This window comes from Caretta caretta, chromosome 7 (assembly GCF_965140235.1).
Source record: "Caretta caretta isolate rCarCar2 chromosome 7, rCarCar1.hap1, whole genome shotgun sequence".
NCBI classification, from domain to species: domain Eukaryota; kingdom Metazoa; phylum Chordata; order Testudines; family Cheloniidae; genus Caretta; species Caretta caretta.
In genome coordinates, this window is record NC_134212.1 from 102382067 (window position 1) to 102398009 (window position 15943).

General features: G+C 35.7%; 1 protein-coding gene across 9 annotated transcripts in view; it reads right to left on the reverse strand.

The window, feature by feature from the left end:
- Positions 1–403: 403 nt before the first annotated feature.
- Positions 404–15943, reverse strand: part of PTPRE (protein tyrosine phosphatase receptor type E) — a 270155-nt gene continuing 254615 nt past the window's right edge. For 8 of the 9 annotated variants that reach the window (XM_075131015.1, XM_048857790.2, XM_075131016.1 and 5 more), the window contains 2 exons: positions 7727–7862; positions 404–3886 (listed from right to left, as the gene is read on the reverse strand). In XM_075131015.1, coding sequence (XP_074987116.1) covers positions 3812–3886; positions 7727–7862 — 211 coding nt within the window. In that variant the 3' untranslated portion in view covers positions 404–3811. Of the gene's footprint in view, positions 3887–3916; positions 5418–7726; positions 7863–15943 lie in introns of those variants that run through there. The other variant, XM_075131017.1, reaches the window with a different exon arrangement.

Here is a 15943-nt window from a genome sequence, read left to right on the forward strand (position 1 = left end):
TGCCTGAACATGGTTATAAGTGGAATAGAATTCTTGAGTCAAGAATATTGAGTGTAATCCTGGACCGACAAAAGTCAATCAGGCCAGGATTTTAGTCATTGAGATTATTTTGGGGGAGGACTATAATGGGACTATTCACATCAGTAAGGGCTACTTCACTGGGACTATGCACTGTAGTAGAGGTTTGCAGGACTGGGTCCTAAATTGCAATACTAAGTTACTGAACTTTGTATGCATAATGCTTCAGTCAGAATATTAGTCTGAGTCTGCAAGAACTACAGATTAAAAGTAATGGAAAATAATTCATCTAGGTAATGGATTTTTAACTCCTTTAGAATACTTAATCTAAATGAACACATAGTACAGGAATTAAATTAAGAGATTTAAAGAAAGAAAAACAGTCTGAAAATAAAAATGAAGCTTTGTTCTTGCATCAGAATGTATTAGATCTTGCAATTTGCATATACAAATAATTCAGCAACATTCACTGGCATTATACACACAGCAAGATCAAATTATAAATGTAATAAAAGAAAATATCAATGATAGCTGAAACTGTACAATACATACATACATTATAAAGATTTAACAAATTAAATACAATTTATTACACAGAAAAGTTTCAGTAACTTTATATTAAAAATGATACCAGGGAAATGAAAACATTTCAAAACGTTAACACAGGAGGTCAGGCTCATTTTAAAAGTTTAAAAAACATACATAAAAATACTTTTAAAAACACTGGTAATTACAGTATGCATTCTTTATTAAGGCCCCAATTCAGCAAAGCACTTAAGTGCATGTTTCAGCAGCAGAAGGCCAATGGTACTTCAGCACATGCTTAAGTGATTTGCTGAATAGAGATAGACTTAACGTATATATTTAAATGCTTTAATGAATTGGGGCCTAATGTAACACATGAAAATAGACAGTAAAGTAAGTCACATAGTGACCAATAATGACTACGGACCAGAATTTACATTTTCTAATCCCTATTTGGCATTTTAATGCAATTCCATGCGATACAGAAAATTTATGAAGAGATAATCCTTCTATATATTTATTAGACTGTTGTATTAAGTACAACAACCTTATTTGTACCGTGACTAAAAAAGAATATTTGACTAAAAAGAATTGGAAAACAAGCTTTCTAAATTATAATAAGAAAATGTCATTGCTTAGCTTATTTCTCACTTCTGAAATATTTTTATGGGTACTTCTGTTACGTCTTAGATGTCTTTATATTAAAGACAACAGGAATTTCTTGGCATTTTGTTTAATATTAATCATAGTTTTTGTTGAGTATCTGATAGCCTCCTGATGCAGGAAGTAACTTGCTGCCTTGCCTTGCATTCATTAATCAGACAGAGAGCGGAGTTCTAAACCTGTAAAAGGATCTGTTAGGGTGGACCCTTCTGAACACACGGATGTCAGTATGACTGTGCTGGCATATAGGTCTAAATTGGCAGCTCTCACTTCAGGATAACTTTTAATTATCTAACAAGGTTGTCTCCCCCTCTAAATTGAGTTCTACTCCAGGAGGCAATTGTTAGGTAATATCAAGACAAATCTACCAAACATCTGAACACAGCCAGATCTTAAGGGCTGTCCAAGGAGCACTACAGAATAAAGGGAAAATGCGAAACAAAATACGTAGACTGACTATTAGGGAAAAAAATCTCAACAGTGAGATCTACTTAGACTGTAGAATATACTCCCAAGGGAAATGGTGGAAGCATAACTGTTTGTATTTAAAACTGGACTGAGCCATCATTTGAGATTTATTGTTGGGAATAATTCTGCAATGACTGAGAGATGAAATTATTAATAGTCTCAGCATCATCAAATTTAGTATCTTATTTACATGCTCCCTATGCTACAAATATTTATATTGACCACCTTAGTGTATTGGCCTTTTGTACCTGCACGTATTTGACGACTTTCATTTTAATATATTTTCCATTTTCAAACCATGCCAGAATTGAAAGCTTATTTAACATTCTTTTCTTTAGTCAAAGATTTTTGCATTTTGAATTAATCCATTAATCTCAAACTATTTAGTCTTGCAACAAATTGTTTTAGTTGTTAAGTGCATAATTACTGTACAAATAAATATACAGCAGTGCATTACTGGGAAGACAATAAGCAGTAAATGGCAGTATTCAAAACTGTGCTTAAAGACTTTTAACCTGAACAATTTTCAATTCACTATGTAATAAAAGGAGAGGTGTGAACACCTTTTGTTACTCTTTGCATTATTAAAAGAATAATGAACTTTTATTTATTTCCAGATATTATAAATGAACATGGGATAGATAAATAGTGCAAGAACTAGAATGAAAACATCAGTTTAGGTATGCTTATTTTTAAATTAGGCTTTTATGTTTGCATTCAAAAATAACCAATTAAACAAGACAGAACTATTGCATATTAATATACATTAAATTAAATATTTTTATATTTATTTGTGCTCATCAATTTATATACTTTTTTAAAAGATGAGAGAGATATTTTTAAAATATTCAACATTCAGATGCCTTGTGTCTTTTGTACTTTCTGTCCCCCAAATCCTGTTTAGGTCTCTGAAATATTTCATTATATACACACATGCAAACACATAGATACCCCCTTTTGTATTAGGGAAAGATCTGATTTTTAACTATGGAGACATTATTTTAAGAATATACATTTTAAAAGAGCTTTTTCCTATCAACAGTCTTTACTGCTGATACCAGTGTGATTTCAATATTAAAATGCTTTTTCAAAAAGTTTAAGAAGTTGCTTTTATATTCTAGTCAAGTAGAGTCTCAGTCTCTCTCTCTCTCATACATATTATATCAAGCTCTGTGTCGGTGGCAACAGGAATAATGCCTCTTGCAATAGTTGACAGAAGCTCAGGTTCAGCAAAACTATTCTCAGCAGAATTTATCTTCTGACATGCAAAATATCTTCAAAATAGTGAAACTCACTCATAAATTACAAAACTGTATTTCAGTAAGGAACATTTAAAATACATTAGATTTAATAAAAAAGCAGAATAAAATGAATGTTCAAGACTACATTGAAATCAAATAATTTATTAAACTCAGTATTTACACTGAGTTATTTCTAACTGACAGCTTATCTTGAAATAAAGCTGTGTACAATATACTGACTTTAAAAAGCATGGCTGTTAAAGTTTGTTTGTAAGTTGTAGTGGAGCGTATGTTATTACACCTTGAGGACCAGATTCTGACACCCTTACTCACACTGAATAGCATCTTACTCCAGGAACAGTCTCATTGCCTTCAATCGGACTATTTGTAGAGTAAGGTGTTACTGAAGATGAGTAAGGGTGTCAGAATCTGGCTCCTAATGAACATTACTACTCATGAAATCAATTGTTTGTTATTGACCTCAGTGAGAGAAGGGTCAGAGCCAACACATTCACTATGATTCATTATTTAATATAAAATAAAAAATTGCTTTGTAAAATTTAGGGGCTGCTAAACTTGGGAAATAAAATTAATATTGATATTTTAATGTATTGGAAAATGCAAAGAGAGAAATGCAACCAAGATTTTGTTAAAAATGTATATAACATTCAACAACATATATACTGATATTTTGTATATGAACATTTATTATAATTAGCTTTTAAAAGATATTTATATTTGAGTAATTTATAATTTTATACAGCAAAAGTGACTTTTAAAGCAAAACACAGACAATATCATTTACAGTAGGAATTATCATAATGGAAAATATGATATAAATTAACATGATTTACAAATATTTTTACAGACTAAATTAAAAAATAAGGCAGGAAGTTTTATTTGAAATTAGCATAATCAGAATATATATCAATGAAATCTTGTACCACTTTGTAGCAGAATTCATACTGTTCCTAAAAAAATAAAAAAGAAATTCAGATTTACTTCGATTGTACATTATGTTTAAGTTGGAATAATCAGATTTAGGTAAATCCATAAAATGCAACATATTCTAAATTGGACAACAGCAAGTTTATGACAAAACAAATAATCTACCCTGTTGATGGTAAATTTTATATTTCTGCTCTTTGCACAAAAGGTTTTTATGCTCAATTTTATTAACTTGCAAGTTTCATAGTCTTTATTAACTGACACTATTTGTATGTAACTGAGCCTGTATGTAACTAATCCTCCGCTTCAGGGAGGATGATGGAACTGGGAGGTTGAAACAGAGGAGGTCCACAAGAGGCTTCTCTCAAAACTTAATAGACATCTATAATATGAAAGAAATTGCAAACCACTGAGCCCAATCCTGCTAAGTGCAAAGTACATTTTGGGAGGTGCAAAGCACGCTCAATTACCATTGATGTCAATAGGAGCTCTGGGTTGATCCACACCTTTCAGAACTGGGTTCACAGTGCCTTTCAAACAACCTCAAAGCACCTTACAAATGCTCTATGCATACATATTATTATGATTATTAAACAGTTATATTGTAGTAGCATGTAGAGGCCAAGTGTGGCCCTGTTGAATTCCTGCCCCAAAGAACTAACAATATGAATATTCTTTCTCATATTTTTACACACACATGGAAACCCAGCCCAGTTACAAATGAAATGCACACCTCCCAATTATAAATGAACAGCCATACTGGGTCAGACCAAAGGTCCATCTAGCCCAGTATCCTGTCTTCTGACAGTGACCAATGCCAGGAACCCCAGAGGGAATGAACAGAACAGGTAATCATCAAGTGATCCATCCCGTCGCCCATTCCCAGCTTCTAGCAAACAAAATGAAATGCAGTCACTTCTGGGTAACAGTTATTTAACAGCATACAGCAACACTGTATATTTTCTCCTTGCTCTCCCCAGTGATAAACACTGACCTCACCTGCTTCCAAGGTCATAGACCCATAATACAGTGTTTCCCAAACTTTTGAAAGCTGAGTCCCACTCCAGAAAAATGAAACCAATCTTCCCCTCGCCCCATGCAATGCTGCCGTTTGTTGTTAAAGACCTATCCATCTTAAATTTATATATCTTCCACTATCCCCTGGCTAGTTCTTCGTCCCTCCAAGGGAGGCACATTCCACACTTTTGGAAACACTGGTGTGAATCTTCTTAATATGATACTTTGTCTTTGTTCCTACAACACGAGGTAGTTAATGTTGACAGTAGTAAAGTATTAACACTGGCATCTGAGTTCACTCCCATTTAAATGAATGGGAGAGTTCACAGCTTGTTTTTTGGTTTTGGTTCAGGCAGACATCTCTGCATTGGTTACACTCAGGACATATTTTGAAGGTTTTCTCCACAACCATAACAGTGCTTCAATCATAGGCCTCTAGGACCCCTGAAGATATAGGCTCTATTCCTGGATCTGTCACAGAGTCCCTGTGTGCTCTTGGACAAGTCATTTAATCTTTCTGTACCTCAGTTTCCCTACCTGTAAAATGAAGAAAAAAAATCTACCTCAGAGAAGGGTTTTGTGTAGGGCTGTCGATTAATTGTAGTTAACTCACATGATTAATTCAAAAAAATCGCAATTTAAAAATTAATTGTGATTAATCGCACTGTTAAACAATAAAATATCAATTGAAATGTATTAAATATTTTTGGATGTTTTTCTACATTCTAAAATATATTGCTTTCTATTACAACACAAAATACAAAGTGTACAGTGCTCACTTTATATTATTATTTTTATTAGAAATATTTCTACTGTAAAAATGATAAACAAAAGAAATAGTATTTTTCAATTCACCTCATACAAGTACTGTAGTGCAATCTCTTTATTGTGAAAGTGTAACTTACAAATGTAGATTTTTTTGTTACATAACTGCACTCAAAAACAGAACAATGTAAAACTTTAGATCCTACAAGTCCACTCAGTCCTACTTCTTGTTCAGCCAATTGCTAAGACAAACAAGTTTGTTTACATTTACAGGAGATACTGCTGACCGCTTCTTATTTACAATGTCACCTGAAAGTGAGAACAGGCGTTCACATGGCACTTTTATAGCCAGCCTTGTAAGGTATTAATGCCAGATATGCTAAACATTTATATGCCACTTTGGCCACCATTCCATAGGACATGCTTCCATGCTGATGATGCTTGTTAAAAAAATAATGCGTTAATTAAATTTGTGACTGAACTCCTTGGGGGAGAATTGCGTGTCTCCTGTTCTCTTTTACCTGCATTCTGCCATACATTTCATGTTATAGTAGTCTTGGATGATAACCCAGCACATGTCCGTCTTAAGAACACTTTCACAGCAGATTTGACAAAACGCAAAGAAGGTACCAATGTGAGATTTCTAAGGTTACAACACTCAACCCAACCTTTAAGAATCTGAAGTGCTTTCCAAAATCTGAGAGGGACGAGCTGTGGAGAATGCTTTCAGATGTCTTAAAAGAGCAACAATCTGATGTGGACACTACAGAACCCAAACCACCAAAAAAGAAAATCAACCTTCTGCTGGTGGCATCTGACTCAGATGATGAAAATGAACATGTGTCAGTCCGCTTTGCTTTTGGATTGTTATCGAGCAGAACCTGTCATCAGCATGGATGCATGTCTTCTGGAATCGTGGTTGAAGCATGAAGGGATATATGAATCTTTAGCGCATCTGGCACAAATATCTTGTGATGCCAGCTACAACAGTGCCATGCGAACGCCTGTTCTCACTTTCAGGTGACATTGTAAACAAGACATGGGCAGCATTATCTCTTGCAAATTGTAACCAAATTTGTTTGTATGAGCGATTGGCTGAACAAGAAGTAGGACTGAGTGGACTTGTAGGTTCTAAAGTTTTACATTGTTTTATTTTTGAATGCAGTTATTTTTTGTACATAATTCAACATTTGTAAGTTAAACTTTCATTATAAAGAGATTGCACTACAGTACTTGTATTAGGTGCACTGAAATATGCTATTTCTTGTGTTTTATACAGTGAAAATATTTGTAATAAAAAATATAAAGTGAGCACTGTACACTTTATATACTGTGTTGTAACTGAAATCAATATATCTGAAAATGTAAAAACATCCAAAAATATTTAAATAAATGGTATTCTATTATTGTTTAAAGTGTGATTAATAGCGATTATTTTTTTTAATCGCTTGACAGCCCTAGTTTTGAGATTACTGTTTGTAAAGTACTTTGAGACTGTTGAATGGAAAGTGCTAGAAATGCAATGTATTACTATTATTTATTCAAGTTAGCAGCTCCCCAGGAATCTGTGCTTGAAATTTATTGAAAAGCTATCTTCAAATATTCATAACTTTGTTAAATAAATATAACCTAAATTCTTCTAATGTTCCAAAGGCACTTCTCTGTGAGAACTAACTGCAAGTCAGTCTGATGTGTTTAAGCCATTTTTTAGATGAAAAAACACAAACATTAGTTCTTTTTAAAATAAAATGTTGATAATTTTATGATCACAACTCAAGAATGTCCCCATGGATTTTTAAAAAATCTTTCACAATCTCTCTCCAAACAAACAAAAATCAGCAGTTGGCTAACAACAAACACAGCAACTTTTACCTCCAAATTAATTTTTAGAAAGCCTATTACAAAATAAAATAGAAGTTTATAATGAAACACCTCTTGCAACCTAAGTATATAGTTGTTAAAAGTAGTCCCATAATATTATATTTACTGCAGCTAGTAAAATGAGCCTTTGTTCTCTTCCCACCATAACACTTACAAAACTTAGATCATTTGACAAAGATTCTTATTGTTAAATATCATACCAGCGTTTGCACCATATGTGGCCTTTGCATTCTTAAGCTCTTCACAGCTTGAAATACATCTAAGAGCCCTTCAGCCTTTACTCGTTCCAGAACATTGCTGAGTGCTATGAATGTACCTGTTCTTCCAGCTCCAGCACTGCAAGACAAACATATTTCTTTTGCTTAACAAAATGTCAGGACATACCCATCCAAATTACAATAATGAGCAACAAAGATACTTTGCATAATAATTAATGCAAAATATTCAAGTACAGTTATTAGCAGAATAAAAACCTCTTGCTAAGTTTATTGCTGTCATTTGCGTGGCATAACTTTCCATGTTATGATCAAGAATTAATAAAAATTAATTTTCAACCAGGCCAGTTCGGATAAAGGCCTGTCTCCTGCGAACACTTACATGCTTATTTATACAAGTGAATAATTCCATAGAAATCAAATGCACTATATGTGTGCATAAAATTAAGCACACGTATACATGTTTGTAGAACTGGGGACATAATCCCATAGACTTGAAACTTTTCTAATCTGTATTTGTCTCCAAACCAATTGAAATTTATGGTACGATCACTGTTATCTTTAACACAGAGTAGTGATTTGGGCAAATTCTTTGTTGCTTATGAAAGGGAAGACTTGTCAATAGCTGAATCCTATTATATAGTACACCATCCCTACACATCCCTGCCAATGAATCTATTTCCTGACCTACCCCTCCTTATTATTCTAGCTATGTGTCTCCCTTGATCAGGGACTGCTCATTGTTCCAAATTATGTGATCTGAGGGGATTGATCTGTATTGGTATATTTTTCCTTCTTGATCACTTGTCTGTAAGCAGATAAGACTTCATATTTGATGGTCCAACAAGAAAATGTGGTTGTCCCAGTTGTCAGGCTCTGGCCTTATTGCTGCTGCTGTGACTGTCTAAAGGCTTTTCCCTGCATTGTTCTTGTTTTGTTCTGGACGACTTTACCAGGGTTTCTCATTTTTATTTTCTTAGTTTTAGTGTGTTTGATTCTCATTTTATCTTACAGACTTAGCTTTATCCTCAATTTAATATAAGTGAATAGGTAAAATGTATTCGTTGTGCAATTCCCTATAGACAACTACTTTTATCAGATTAAAGGCAGCTGCAAAATCTAAAAAGGTTCAGATGTATACGTAATTAGCCAATCCCTAGAAAATTAAAATATTACTGCCACTACCAAGTCTGAAACTAAGAATCAGAACTGATACTCCATATTATATATTCAAACAAAAAGTACAATTCCTAACTACTATTATGGATAAAATCCATCTAATTTGAAATGTAGCTCTGATCATGCAGAATAGCACTAGTTTAGTCCATATCTGCTGTTGCATGCACAAAGTGACTGAGTCCACTTTCTACCTTTACACTCATATTTCCCTTGTTTTTCAAATTTCAGCAGCTGATTAGATGCTTGCTGACATTATTAGTGAAAATAAAATAGGGTGGAGCTCCTTTCACTGCCATTTGACCAGTGACAAAGATGGGTTTACATTTTGTCTCCTAATTTCACTTTTGTTCAAAGTAACCAGCTACTACTAGTAGAGGCCAAGTAACAGTGATTAGGAACTGTGAGGCACACAGCCACAATGGGGGAATAATCATAAAAACCTGGATGATTCTGGGAATCTGTGATGAGGCTAAATGAAAAACTGAAAAGTTTAATTCATGTCCCTAAACCAAGGATAAATATAAAATAATTCATTAAGTTTGAGTTTTTAACATATCTTAATAATTTATAAGCAAGATGAATGGTAATCACCATCAACAGTCATTGCTTTTACTTTATTTCCATCAAATAAGAAATCTTTCTGATAAGCATGTCCTTATGAAAAGATTAAATACAATTGCATGTATCCTCAGCTGGATACATTAAAGCCTAATAGGAGGCTAAAGTGAATAGGTAAAATGTATTAGTTGTGCAATTCCCTATAGACAATTACTTTTATCAGATTAAAGGCAGCTGCAAAATCTAAAAAAGGTTCAGATTTATACGTAATTAGCCAATCCCTAGAAAAACTGTCTAAAAGGTCGGTGAATGACTCATTCTGGAATAGATCCATAGCTGCAGGAAGATGAAAAAATGCTATAAGGATATAATAGTATGAAATACTTTGTAAACCTGTACACAGAAATAGTTAAATAGCTACTCATTCCCTTCTGTCTAAACAAAAAAAATGAAGTATCCCCTTTTATCCTGCCCCATACCATCTGCCCTCCCCGCCCCCAACTTGAGAAACTCTTTGGGCAAAACTCCACCAGAGCCACATGTTTATCTCTAAAAAATAATTTAAGTGTGATTGCATGTAGGTTCAACTTCCCTTAGAAATGCAAGATAAAAATATATGTTGTATGGTTTACAGTACAGTACTCTCCCCTTCATATTTGTTCTTCCCTCTTTTCTGTGACAACCGCTTACTGAATCTAAAGAGTTTTAAAAGAAAAAATCTTTTAGGATAATGGCCTCTGTTAATTTGGCTCACAGAATAATATTGTTTCTTGAAGGATGGAAGAATCAAAGACAAATGAAAATCTGATGGGGCAAACTGATGTGGCTACAGAAAAAATCCATTACAGTGGGGTCCTTAGGCTCCATTACAGTCTAGACGAGAATGCCACTGCAGGTGAGAAGAAATAAAGAAGAGAAAAACTCAGGCAGCTACAGAGAGGAAGAGACTGAGAACAGAAGGCAGTTACAAAGACAATATGGAGGACAAAGAACTATAAAAACTGTCTCTGGGCAACACTTTTAGTAAAACCCTTAAATATTATGTAGCTTGATATTTCTATTATCTATTATAATTGCTGTGGTCAGTCCTTGCCACTCTTAAATCTTCTGTAAATAGAATGAGGAAAATAAATAGAAACCTGTGTCCTGAAAATTGGTAATATTTAATCTAGATAGAAACATGCAAATAATAAAATTTCATTTGTTTTATTACATTATTGTTTTATTTAAATTTGGAGAGCCAAATTCATCCATACCTAACTCCATTAATTCACTGGGCTGGTGATGTATTTGGCCCACTACCTTGGGCACTGTATCCTAGGCAATGGGGAAGTTCATTAGCTTGCACTTCTTAGTTCAATGAGAGACCTATTTAAGGTCACTGGATTTACATGAACAAACATCTGATTACAGAATATTACACAAAATATAAAGTAAGATTTTAAAAGTAATGGACCTGTTCCTGTAACTGTTTGCCAGTGGCCAATACAGCAGTGTTTCTGCTTTGGAGGTCTTTACATTCTTGTTGATATGATATAAACTATAAACAAAAAGCAACTAACAGAGTTTTTCAAAATAACCATTGCTTAAATTCTAAGATTCACACAGACACAGAGTAAATGTGAATGCTGGAAATTCATGGTATATCTGTGCAAGACACAATGGGCCAAATCCTGCATACCTCACTCTAGCGAAACACCCATTAATTTCAATGGGACTTGTACCTGAGCAAGGAGTGTAGTAACAGACACCTCAATTCTCACTCAAGCAAAACTCCAAGGATATGGTCCAGGGATATGAGCAAATTCCAGCAGGAAATCTGGAATAATCTAGTAAAATGATGATACATTATTTGGATTTGTTTTAGATTTTCCAATGTTAATTGTCGTATCTTATAAGTGTGTTTACTATGTGTCTATTTGTGCCAGCTAAAGTCATTAAGCCCTTCTTCAAATACACATTTCAGCCCAAGGAGATACATTAACTGTATCAATGCTATTATTTTATTTTAAAATGTTATTTATAAATTCTTGTCAAAGGAAAAATGTAATCATTGCAGATACATACAATAAATTCATTTGTGAGCTGCAGATAACAACAGGCCTTATTGTCCCCTATATGGGCTATTTGCCAAAAGATGTTTGGTTCCCAAACTCAGTAGATCTGGAATACACACACACATGCATGAACATACACACAACCATTTGCTCAGCAGCCCTGTGAATCTGCACTTAGTTCTGCCTCCTCTTCCAGTGTCCCTGGCAGTGAAGTTGTGCTCTCAGAGGTTCTGCTACCATATCCATCCTTTGGAAGAGGCATGTTCAATATTGTGGAATGGAAAAGCAGGTGAATTAATGCGGATAAGATCTGCATTAACTTACTTGCAAAAATCCCAAAGTATCAGAGAGCTTTCAACCACTGGTCTTGCCCCCTATGCAGCCATTTGAAGGAGCGTCTAGTAGGTCAGGGCTAAAAAAGGAAAATGATATTGTACGAGGCAGCACTAGATTTCCTCACTTTGATCTCTAGGGTACTAATATTACCATCTAAGAAAATATATTCCAGTTTTTCCACAATTCTCACATTTCAAGTAGGACTGTATTATTTTTAAAAAATAGGAATAAATGCTAATTAGTACAACCTCTTTACCCACATATATACAAACGCTAGAGATTGAAAAACAATTCACAGACTGCATCAAAAAAGAAATGGGAAAAATCTGGGTTATGATAAACTTCCTTACACAAAATTCAGAGATAAACAAAGTAACAAAACCATATCACCCCTCCTCATTGTCAGGTTTCATATCATCAGAGCTCTCGAGTAATATTTTATTTAAGAGGATTCTGCCTCATCATACTCAGTGAAAATGTCTGTTTTTTTCCTTCTGAGATAATATATATTTTGGCCAGGGGAAGAACTGCTCCTGTGCACTGTGAGATGTTTCCTCTGTTGATAAGTTATTTATGAAATTGCAGAAAATATCATAACCTTGCCTCTCCTCACCTTTTAAACCAACATCCAACCCCCTACACCACTTTTTCCTCATCTGAGAGGCATTTTAAAACTGCAGATAAGGTAGGAAACATGACTTGGGGCCAAGGATTTTAGGTTTTCACTTTTTACTCTAGACAGTCTAAACTTTAGACATTTCTCAGTAAACCTCCAGTCACTGCATCCCTCCCTTGTAATCAGAGATTTTGCTCTCAAGAACCAAAGTAAACACTCAGCATTTGGGAGTTCCTCTTTTGCCCTTTTTGGAGGCACAACTAAAAACGAAAAATCATTGTCTCACATATGAACCACCAAGAGTTATTCACTTCCAGCACTTCACTACTTTTCATTGCCCAGTTTTGTTTTTAAGAACTTGATTGTAATGTTTAATTAGTCATAGACATGTTAAACAAATTTGCTCTTAGCAGTTTTTGTTTTAATTTGCAAGTAATCTAAATGACAAACAATGATTTTGGGGATATATGAACCAGTAACGTGTCTATATTTTAAGGGATAAGCAAAAGTCTGTTAAGCCTATTTTTGCTGATAATAACTTGCATACAAATACAAACAGCTCATCCATGATTATTAGTGTCATGTTTCTCTGTTGGAAAAACACATCACAGTGGATAACCAAAACCTGCTTTAACAGTTGCTACATTAGACATTTAATTTTCTGTATGCAATACGGCTTAAACAAAAAATGAAATCAAATACTTGACTAAATGTATGCTACTGCAGGTCGCAGAGATTATAATCAAAAGTACACACAGCTCAAAAATGAAATGAGAGTGCATTCTGCTTTACAGACATATCATTCATGGATAAAAATGGCTAAATTAGGTCCTTCTACTTAGAAGTTGAAAGCTGAACTTCCCACGAATAAAGACACTAAAACACATACTTAAGAGGGGAATCAAGCAAGGGGGCAGGTCTTCAGCTGGTGTAAATTGGCATAGTTCCATTGACTTGAGTAGACAATTTACACCACCTGAAGATCTGCCCTATTGGCTTCCTTCCCCTCTTAAGCGTATGGAAATCACTGCATACCTTGGGCAAGCAGCTACTGCAATTGCAAGCTCACACTTGCACAGAAAATTCCTAAAGGCTTAGAGTTTAATCCTCAAAATACATGGGCTCACATTAACATACATCTTGGAAAATCAGCTGCTGGACTTGAAATGCACTAGGTGGTTTTTCAAGATTTGAATCTATGTGTATTTGAGAGAAGGTTCTAGTCATAAGCCTTAAGAACGTGGATGTAAGAGTTTTCAAGCACAGCAACTGATTTTCCAAAATATACTCTCATGTGAATCTATGTAACTGAGAAGAGTAGAGAGCTCTAAGTCTTAAGGATTTTGGAATATTGTTTTTATCATTCTAGTGGTGTTTTGAAATAAACATATCTTAAAATTCAGGGAGAAATGTGGCCTACAACATTAACCTAATTCTTCAAAGCTTTTGTGGGTCTGAGAGGACGGAAATATTAGATGTAATATGTGGTTCTAGTTCTTTGACTTCCAACATGTTGCATTAATCAAAGGAATACTGTAAGGCAAAAGAGCTGCTTTTCTCCCTTACTGATTGGCTAAAACTGTCCCATATTTTACCCGCTTTAATTAGCATTCAATGTCCTGACTTACTAACAGATTTCAAAAAGTAGTTGCAGGACTCCACTGTCAAACTGCAGAATCAGGCACTAAAACTGTTAGTGTCTACGAGTTCAATTGGTACAGAGAAAATAAGCCTTTAGGGAAAATATGTGAAAATAGCAAAGAACAAAACACATCAGAAGCAAAAAGTAGGAGAGAGGAATTGCTTGTTCTGTTAATTAATATGCATATTCTTAGACCATGTCCTGAATGTCAACAGACTCAAGCCTGTTTCAAGCTCCCAGACATTCAAATCAAGGCACTGTTAGCAGAAGTGTCACCACAGCTGTTTGTTCCAATGGTGCATGAGAACACAGATGATCTTTCAGGTAACCCACACCCAAATCATAGGCTTCACAGATCAAGACCAGCACCTTTAATTGTGCAAATTGAAGGTCAGTGCACACTTCAGAGAATAGGTATAATGTGATCTCCCTCACTAACTCATAGCTGGTAAGTGGGGAGCTGCATTCTGCACTAGATGTAGCTTCCAAGTGGTCTTTGAGGGTAATTCCCTGTAGAGCACATTGCAACAACTAATTTGGAAATCACAAGAGCTGAGATAACATTTCTGCAGAGAGGGAAATAATCAATTGCCTATTATCCAAAGGCAAATGGCTGCTGCCAAAATCCAAAGGCACTTTCAGTTTGCAGACCTCATTGAAAAAAAGACTGGCATACCTTTACAAATAACCATCACTGTCACCATCATACTGCAGATGCTAAGTGTCTCGCCTGCTGGAAACCACAGACAGGTGCTGAAAACCTCAGGGTCAATACTATAAAAGGCTACTGATAGATCTAAAAGAATCAGCATAGGAACTTGACCTCTGTCCATTTCTAAGCCTTGGTCTACACTAGGACTTTAGGTCGAATTTAGCAGTGTTAAATTGATGTAAACCTGCACCCGTCCACACGATGAAACCCTTTTTTTCGACTTAAAGGGCTCTTAAAATCGATTTCCTTACTCCACCCCTCACAAGTGGATTAGTGCTTAAATCGGCCTTGCCGGGTCAAATTTGGGGTACTGTGGACACAGTTCGACGGTATTGGCCTCCGGGAGCTATCCCAGAGTGCTCCATTGTGACCACTCTGGACAGCACTCTCAACTCAGATGCACTGGCCAGGTAGACAGGAAAAGAACTGCGAACTTTTGAATCTCATTTCCTGTTTGGCCAGCGTGGCAAGCTGCAGGTGACCATGCAGAGCTCATCAGCAGAGGTGACCATGCAGAACTCATCAGCAGAGGTGACCATGATGGAGTCCCAGAATCACAAAAGAGCTCCAGCATGGACTGAATGGGAGGTACGGGATCTGATCGCTGTATGGGGAGAGGAATCCGTGCTATCAGAACTCTGTTCCACTTTTCGAAATGCCAAAACCTTTGTCAAAATCTCCCAGGGCATGAAGGACAGAGGCCATAACAGGGACCCGAAGCAGTGCCGCGTGAAACTTAAGGAGCTGAGGCAAGCCTACCAGAAAACCAGAGAGGCTAATAGCCGCTCTGGGTCAGAGCCCCAAACATGCCGCTTCTATGATGAGCTGCATGCCATTTTAGGGGGTTCAGCCACCACTACCCCAGCCGTGTTGTTTGACTCCTTCAATGGAGATGCAACACGGAACTAGGTTTTGGGGACGAAGAAGATGATGATGATGAGGTTGTAGATAGCTCACAGCAAGCAAGCGGTTTTCCCGACAGCCAGGAACTGTTTCTCACCCTGGACCTGGAGCCAGTACCCCCCGAACCCACCCAAGGCTGCCTCCTGGACCTCTGGTGAGTGTACCTTTTAAAATACTATACATGGTTTAAAAGCAAGCA